Raw genomic sequence first — 8,220 nt, 5'->3', positions numbered from 1 at the left:
GGACTATGTAAGGCGGCTCCGCGTGGGCTGGCGCCACCGCTAGACTCCGTGTCCCTCCGCGCAGGCGGGCGGCCTCGGAGAGCTAGTGCTGCGAAGGCGGCGACGGCGGCGACCCCTCCTCATCATGGTGAGCAGGAGGGCTGGGCCGGGACCTTAATGGAAAACGAGAGTATTGGGGGATTTGGGGGTGGAGAGGAGGAAGTGGCATGCAAATGAGGACCCGAGGTTCCGGAGTTGAGTCGGGGCTTTCTTGGCTGAGGTAGGGACGACGCGGGGAGCATGGAGAGTGGGGATGGCGCTGGAGAAAGAAGGGAATTAGGGAATCGAGCCGCAGAAGCAGCTCCCCCGGAGCACATCCGGGTGGCGGGTGGGCCCGGGTAGCGGGCACTGGGCCCGCGCTGGGCGGGCATTCGGCACTCCCTCTCTGCCCTGGGCCTCGTCTGAGATAATGTGCGCCTGCTGAGCTGTCTGGGTGCTGGCGGGAGGTGGGGCCTCGCGGCTTAGAGGAAAAGGCGCTTTACAGTAAAAAGTGTTGCTGCCTGTGGCTTTGGGCAGGCAAGAAAACAAGCGGCTCAGAGAGGTGTTGCTGACACACAGCAAGGGATGCGCAGAGCTAGACTCCGACGCAGGTGCCCTGTACCGCCCAGTCCTGGGGCAGGCGCAAAGACCACGACTTTGTGGGGGGCCCAGGGCAGAGGAGGAGGTGGCAGGCTGTGCTGAATGAAGCCCTTTGTCTAGCGCTCTCCGGCCCAGCCCCCCACCAGCCCTTCTGTGGGACCATTGTCCCCCCATCCTGGACAAGAGAGTATTATCTGTTGCTGGCATTGTTGGAAGGGAGGCGGTCTTTGGGTGACCCTTCTCCACCCCCACCCTCCTCGGTGCCCTCAGGGCCAGGGCAGCTGTGGTTTTACCCAGACATAGAGCCCTCCACCTCCAAAGAGGTCATCCTTAATAGAGGCCAGGGATATAAAGTTATGCTTCGCTTCTAGAAACGCAGGCTTCAGGCCCTTCCCTGCAGGCACTTCCCAGCAGTTTTCCTTTCCAGGTGGCCGCAGTGGGTGACCCTTGAGGCTACGCTTCTCTCTAGAGGAAAGAGTTTGGGACTTCCCAGACAGCCCTCTCCATACTGCACAGCCAGAAGCCCTCAGGTCCCAAGGACCTAGGAGAGACCCTCTGGCCCCTCACGGCTTGAGAAGGTGCCCACGGCCCCGGGGGTGCCTGTCAATCAAGGGCCGGGGTGCCTGGAGTTGGGGGATTCCTGGATAGGGCCAGGCCTGAGAGGAAGAGGCGAGGCTGGCGGGGTGGCCCTGCGTGACCTGGCTGACGCCTGTCTTCCCCTCCTCACACAGAGTAGAGGCTTCTCCCGAAAGAGCCAGACGTTCCTGCCCAAGGTCTTCTTCCGCAAAATGTCATCCTCAGGGGCCAAGGACAAGCCTGAGCTGCAGTTTCCCTTCCTGCAGGATGAGGAGACAGTGGCCACGCTGCAGGAGTGCAAGACGCTCTTCATCCTGCGAGGCCTGCCTGGGAGCGGCAAGTCCACGCTGGCCCGGTTCATCGTGGACAAGTACCGGGACGGCACCAAGATGGTGTCTGCTGACAGCTACAAGATCACCCCCGGCGCCCGGGGGTCCTTCTCCGAGGAGTACAAGCGGCTGGACGAGGACCTGGCTGCCTACTGCCGCCGGGACGTCCGGGTCCTGGTGCTGGATGATACCAACCACGAGCGGGAGCGGCTGGAGCAGCTCTTTGAGCTGGCTGACCAGTACCAGTATCAGGTGGTGCTCGTGGAGCCCAAGACGGCCTGGCGGCTGGACTGTGCCCAGCTCAAGGAGAAGAACCAGTGGCAGCTGTCAGCAGACGATCTGAAGAAGCTGAAGCCTGGGCTGGAGAAGGACTTCCTGCCGCTCTACTTCGGCTGGTTCCTGACCAAGAAGAGTTCCGAGGCCCTCCGCAAAACTGGCCAGACCTTCCTGGAGGAGCTGGGCAACCACAAGGCCTTCAAGAAGGAGCTGCGACACTGTAGGTGGCGGGGTGGGTGGGTGGGGCACTCAACCTTATTCGTGAGCCCCCTCGCTTGCTGGGCATAGGGTGCTGCGTGTCCAGGACCATTGTTCTCCAAGTTCTTGGGGGATGCAGGGGGGCTCACCTGGTGCTGGCAGAGGTCTCCTGGGGCGGTGCACACTCAATGGGGCGTGGGAGAGGTGTTCGCCAGGGACTTTCCCTCACCGTCTCCCCAGCTGCCCTCTCCCAGCCTGGAGCTAGACCACCAACCCTGTCTTAGAGGTGGGGAAAACAAATTGCATACTGTCATAATAGGAAGTACATCAACATTTCATAGAACCCTGGAGGGAGAGTGGTCCAATGTTTTCAAACTCATTTTTAGCCGCAGAACCGTTTTCTAAAATACAATATGCCATGGAGTCCTAAGCTGCAGAAAACTTACTACTACGACTATTGTTAACGCCAGCGGGGATGGTTCTCAGGCCCTGAGCTAGCCTGCGAACCTCCTGTGGCATTGCATAGCTCCAGAGAACAGTCTCATGCCTAGAGTCCAACTTCATTTTTGCAGATGGGAAATGCACAGAACGGATGTGGGGTTTGCCCAAAGCTGTCGTGAGAGCCCTAGACTCTGTCGCCTCTAAAGGAGCCTTCCCTTATTGGGTTGGACCAGAGTGCCCTCCGGCTGCTTGCTCCACCTGAGAGGGGAGATTTGGGATAGGGAAGGCCCCCTTAATGGCTCTTCTCCAGTGACCTACTGGGGACATGTCACCCACTGCCACTAATCATCTCTTCTTCCTTTAATGCATTCCTAGTTGTCCTCCGCCCCTCAATTTTAGACTTGAAATATCCCCACCTGTGTTTCTTTGGGTTGTCAGAGGTGAGTTGTGCCTTGTGCCTGTATATGTTCTCTGAGGACTTTCCTCAGCTCCTAAGATTCGAATGCTGGGAAAGCAGGAAACCAGGATGCTTGCACCAGTGAGCCCTGTGCCTGTAAGTAGGGTGACGGAGACGTGCCCGAGGCAGGGCTCCTGGTTAGCACTGGTTCTGCCCTGTAGAGTGACTGCCCCTTGAAGCTGCATTTATCGTTAAAAACTGGGATCCTCGACTTCCTGGAGATCCAAGTGGTTAAGATCCCACGTTTCCAGTGCAGGGGGCATGGGTTCAATCCCTGGTCTCAGAACTAAGATCCCACATGCCTCAAGACATGGCCAAAAAACCAAAACAACCCGTTGTCCTGCATAAGACAGCACAGGAGAAATGTAATGGGCCACAAACAAGGCCTGCCCTCTGAGTGGAGGTCTCCCTCCTCTGTGGAGGGTGAGCTACATCCTCAGAGGGACTCAACCGTGGGAGTTAACAGGAAAAGCCTAGTGATTGAGAAGCTAGCCTTAAGGTTATCCCATTATCTCCTAAGACCCTTCCTGTACCCATTACTTTTTAAGACCCATTATAGCCTCTTATCCACCAAAGGAGGCTACAGGCTACCTATTGTTCCAGTGACCAGCTGTTTCTTGTTCCAGGAGCCCCAAGTGAAATGGGCCATGACTGATAGTTATTTGGGTGGTCACAGTTATTTGGGTGGTCACCTCCTATCGTATCTGATTGACAGATGAGAGTCACTCACTTGCCCCAGGTCCACCAGCTTGGAAGTGGGCTGGATGTTGTGCTCTTTCTGGCTCCTTCCATTATACCATACAGTTCCCCTCCTCTTTTTTCTTTCTAGCCCTTTTTTCATGACCTGCTTCCGTTTTTTCAGATGTGTAGCTCTGTTGAAGCTCAGATTCCATTGGCTTATGCTGCCTTCCCCTGGGTTACAAGTACCTTAGTTTTCAAGTCTGGGTAAGAGATGTAAAAATTTGCAGAAAAGCAGGGAACTTAAAACACCTTTTCATAGCACTAGAGTTGCTATTAATTTGACCAACAAATGAATGGTAGTAGATTGCTCAGTTACAGTGGATTGCAAATTTAAGCTCAAGCTCAAGTTCTTGGTGATAGCTGCCGCGATGCCCCTACTCTCCCGCCCTGACCACCCTCCCTCTCCCCCTGTAGTTGTCTCTGGGGATGAGCCCAGGGAGAAGATTGAACTGCTCACCTACTTCGGGAAGAGACCACCGGGCGTGCTGCACTGCACAACCAAGTTCTGTGACTACGGGAAGGCCGCTGGGGCAGAGGAGTATGCCCAGCAAGATGTGAGTGCTCCCCAGGAACTTGGCTGAAGCTGGGAGAGAGTAGAAACCAGACAGCCTCTCAGGAAAAGTGGAGTCTGTCCCAGCTTGTGCTTCTGCAGCTTTAGTGGTACCGAGCTCAGTGGCCCCGGTCGGCAGTGCCACCAGCCTTTGCTGTCACCCCGGGGCCTGCCCCTTCTGCAGATGTTCAGGGAATGTTGGCTTCTAAGACTGTGTTTAGTTCCAAAGGCTGTAAGTCCCTTACCCCCAGGAGGTTGGTGCTCTGAAGTCCCTGTCTGAGGCGTGGTTGTGCCCTGGAATGGGGAGTGTCGAGGGATAGAAAGGCTCATTGGCCTAAGGGTACCAGCCCCTTCCCTGCCTGCAGGCTACCCCTGTCTCCTACCCACAGCCTCTCACATGGGATCCTTAACCACCTGGCGTGGCGCCCTGGTGCGCCTGGCCGACCCCAGCCTCCTTCAGGTTGCCTCTGCAGGAACGCCGTCCCTGACCCTCTGCCAGCTCCCTCACTTCTCTGCCTAGTTTAACACAGCCATTTTACTTACTTGTTCAGTGGTCTCCTCCCACATGAATGGAAGCTCTCCGAGGGCAGCAGTGTCTACTGTGTGGTTCACCTTGTATTTCTAGGCCTCCCACAGTTGCATGAATGAACACGCAGCACACACTTTCACTCCCACCTCTAACTGTACATTCATTTAGCAAGATTTACTAAGCACCTGTTAACTGCCAGACAGGGCTTCCCAGGTGGCTCAGTGGTAAAGAATCTGCCTGCAGTGCAGGAGACTCAGGTTCAATCCCTCAGGCGGGAAGATCCCCTAGAGAAGGGAATGGCAACCTACTCCAGTATTCTTGGCTGGAGAATCCCATAGACAGAGGAGCCTGGCGGGCTACAGTCCATGGGGTCGCATAGAATCGGACATGTCTGAGCACATGTGTACGCACGCAGTAGACACTGTTGGGATGAGGGGTCATAAGCAAAGTAGGGAAGTTTTTATGGTCAAAATGGGAGAGGTGGGCTTTCTGAGAATCAGGTATACCATAAGCCACAGTGTATGGAGTAGATTTTGATCAAAGGCCTTTATTTCTGCCCTCGCCCTGCCCTCCAGGATATTGTCTGGATGCCAGGGTGCTTTTATGGAGTGAGTCGAGTAGTAACGACAGTAGCCCTTGCTAGGTCCTCCTTAGTCCTCACCCTGAGGAAGGTTCAGCATCAGCCCTCTTACAGGTAAATGAGCCTTGCAGCTCATGGGTGGGGAGCCCAGGCCTGAGCTCAGGAAGCCTGGTGTCACTCACCCCTGCTCTTTCCTGCCTCTGGCACCTCTGGCTGTTTAAGCAGCCTGGTCAGTGTCAGTGGAAAGATGTCCACCTGGCACTAGGCGCTCTGCTTGTGGCGCTCATGGTCCCTCTGTCGCTGCCACCACCTCTAGCTCGGTCCTCTGCTCTCTCTCCCTCTGTAGGTAGTGAAGAAGTCCTACTGCAAGGCCTTCACGCTGACCATCTCGGCCCTCTTCGTGACACCCAAGACGACGGGAGCCAGGGTAGAGCTGAGCGAGCAGGAGCTGGCCTTGTGGCCGAACGACGTGGACAAGCTGTCCCCCTCTGACAACCTGCCACGGGGCAGCCGCGCGCATATCACCTTGGGCTGCGCGGGTGACGTGGAGGCCGTGCAGACAGGCATTGACCTGCTAGAGATTGTGCGGCAGGAGAAGGGGGGCAGCCGCGGCGAGGAGGTGGGTGAGCTCAGCCGGGGCAAGCTCTATTCCCTGGGCAGCGGGCGCTGGATGCTGAACCTGGCCAAGAAGATGGAGGTCAGGGCCATCTTTACGGGGTACTACGGGAAGGGCAAGGCCGTGCCCATACGCAGCGGTCGCAAGGGTGGCTCCTTTCAGTCCTGTACCATCATCTGAGCGTCCTGGGCCACCTACCCCTTCTTTACAAGGGAAGGGGGAGGGGAGGGGAGCATCCCTCTGCTTGATCTTTGATTCTTTTTTATTTTTTACTCAAAGTTAACTTTCCTGTAATTTTTAAAAACTTGTAACTGCTCTCTTTTCCTGCCCATCCCCTTCCCCTCTAACACTCAAGCTTTCAACACAAGGGGGTGGGTAGGCATCATTTAGGAACCTGGACCACAGTTGACCAGGCTGGGCCAAGTTTGGCCTGGACTGGAGCCACGACCCCAAGCCCTGCTTCCAGTTACCGGGCCCCCAGGCCCACTGCCCCGCACAAGGCTGGCTAGTGGGGAGGGACACCCCAGCACTGCAAGTACTCATGGGGTGGTCACCAGCCACAAAAAACTATAGTGGTGGATTTGAGATGGGAGGATCCCTGGGTTTTGAGCCCATTTCCTAATCAGTGTACTATTTTCCAGGGTAGAGAAAGGGTTTACCTTCCACCTTTGGTCCTAAGTGCCTGTCCCCTCCTCACACTGTAACTAGGTAACAGTTTGACAACTAGGGGAGAAAACGAAAAACACCCCAGGCTGGCTGCAGGTCTCACCTGGGGAAAGGGATGGGCTGCTGTCCTTCCAGCAGTGTGGCTCTGCTGTGTCAGTGGGGAGATCAAGGCCAGAGACAGAGCCTCGGTGGGAAAGCACCAGTCTTGCCGTCTGCCCAGCCTATCCTGCCTCCTTTGTGCCTCTGGAGGCCTTTGTGTCTCTGAAGGGGGTCAGTGGGCACCAAAAGCCAGTGGAGTGGCCCCTGGCTGTCACAGGCCAAGCCCTGTCTCCGGTGCCTCTGGAAGGAGGGGTTTTAACACTGCTGTAGGAGCTGGGGTTTCTGGGGTGCCCTCCACTGCCCTCCGCTCAGTAACGGCCTTGCTAATCAGGCTGTCACTCGACAGAAGTGCCTGGATGGAAGTTACTCTCCTGGCTTTGCAGCAACTTGTAAGGCTGATAATGAAATAAATCATGTTAATCCTAGCTGCGTGCATCTCTCTCCCCCTGTGGCCCGCTCAGTCTTCCCTGGGGCGAGGGCAGGGTGCGTTAGGACTGCCTTTGTCCCCCAGCTTGGGGCCATCGGTCCTGTCTCCCCTCTGCGGGCTGGGCACAGCTGTGGCGAGGCTGGGCAGCTGAACAGTGTCGGCTTTCATGAGGAGGCAGAAGGGAGAGAGGCTGGCCTTGGAGGCGCACAGACAGCAGGGGTTGGCTGAATATGAGGGACATGTAGCACAAAGCAGCCCCCCGCCCCCAGTCACTGGGCACAGGCCCCCAGGTGTGCCCAGCCAATCCAGTCGGAAGGACCTCAGCAAGACCCAGAGTTCTCCAGGGAGGGCCACCTTCAGGTCAGTGCCACTTCAAACTCAAGGGAAGAGTTGACATTCAAGAATCTCTTTCAGGCTAACAAAGGCCTGGTTGGCTACATGGGAACTTCCCAGGCCTAATGCAGTCAGCATTTTACCATGGTCTTGGCACTGAAGGGAGAAGACTGAAAAGAAAGGGGCCGAGGCTCAGAAGGAGGAGAAGTAGTTAGCTATTTGGGCCAAGGTCTTTACCCAGTCATCTCTACTTACCAGAGCACCAAAAATCGGAGCTTCAGGCAAAGCCTCAAGTGTCTGCCTGGATGTCCTGAGATGATTCACCACAAACATGAAGTTTGACCTGAACAGCATGACAAATGCCACTGCTTCCTGCCCCCGCTTGCCTTCCATGCAGGAAGGGACACGCGTGGAGAAGGCAAGGGGCGTTTGCTAAGAATTCCAGCTAATGAGCTGATGTCAGCACCCATACCACTGGGCCCAGGAGCTGCCTGTCCTACTTGGAAAGGGTCTGAGGGTCAGGGAGGAAAGATTTTGTCGTTGTTGCCATCTCCCTCAAGCAGTGAGAACTGTGAACGCCTGTGTAAACCTGAGTTAACCCAGCTGGGCACCTGGTACCCACTTTGGACACATGCAGCTTCTAGTGATTTCTGGTGGCCCCTACCATCAAGTGTGTGTTCTGAACTCACTGCCCCATGACTGGCATCAGGCTGGGCCCCACAGCATCCCCAGGGCCTGCTCAGCATGCTCGTGCTAAACAGATTTTTGAGGGGGCACCCACACC

General features: G+C 56.2%; 1 protein-coding gene across 18 annotated transcripts; it reads left to right on the top strand.

Annotated features, from left to right (window-relative positions):
• CNP (2',3'-cyclic nucleotide 3' phosphodiesterase) lies at positions 1–7,101 on the top strand. Of its 18 annotated transcripts, none has more exons than XM_081577648.1 (5): positions 1–127; positions 1,046–1,196; positions 1,355–2,019; positions 4,051–4,190; positions 5,642–7,101. In XM_081577648.1, the coding sequence occupies exons 3-5, from the start codon at positions 1,407–1,409 to the stop codon at positions 6,089–6,091; spliced, it is 1,203 nt and encodes a 400-aa protein (XP_081433774.1). In that variant the 5' UTR covers positions 1–127; positions 1,046–1,196; positions 1,355–1,406; the 3' UTR covers positions 6,092–7,101. The 18 variants fall into 18 exon arrangements, with proteins under 18 accessions (XP_081433774.1, XP_081433780.1, XP_081433769.1 ...); XM_081577654.1 differs by having other exon boundaries at positions 4,051–4,194; positions 5,646–7,101; XM_081577643.1 differs by having other exon boundaries at positions 1,350–2,019.
• The last annotated feature ends 1,119 nt before the right edge of the window (positions 7,102–8,220 follow it).

The sequence above is a fragment of the Giraffa tippelskirchi genome, chromosome 3, assembly GCF_054371585.1.
Source record: "Giraffa tippelskirchi isolate mGirTip1 chromosome 3, T2T-mGirTip1v1.2.pri, whole genome shotgun sequence".
In the NCBI taxonomy this organism is placed as follows: domain Eukaryota; kingdom Metazoa; phylum Chordata; class Mammalia; order Artiodactyla; family Giraffidae; genus Giraffa; species Giraffa tippelskirchi.
Note: the sequence above shows the minus strand (reverse complement) of the source record. Positions and strands in the feature narration are given on the sequence as shown.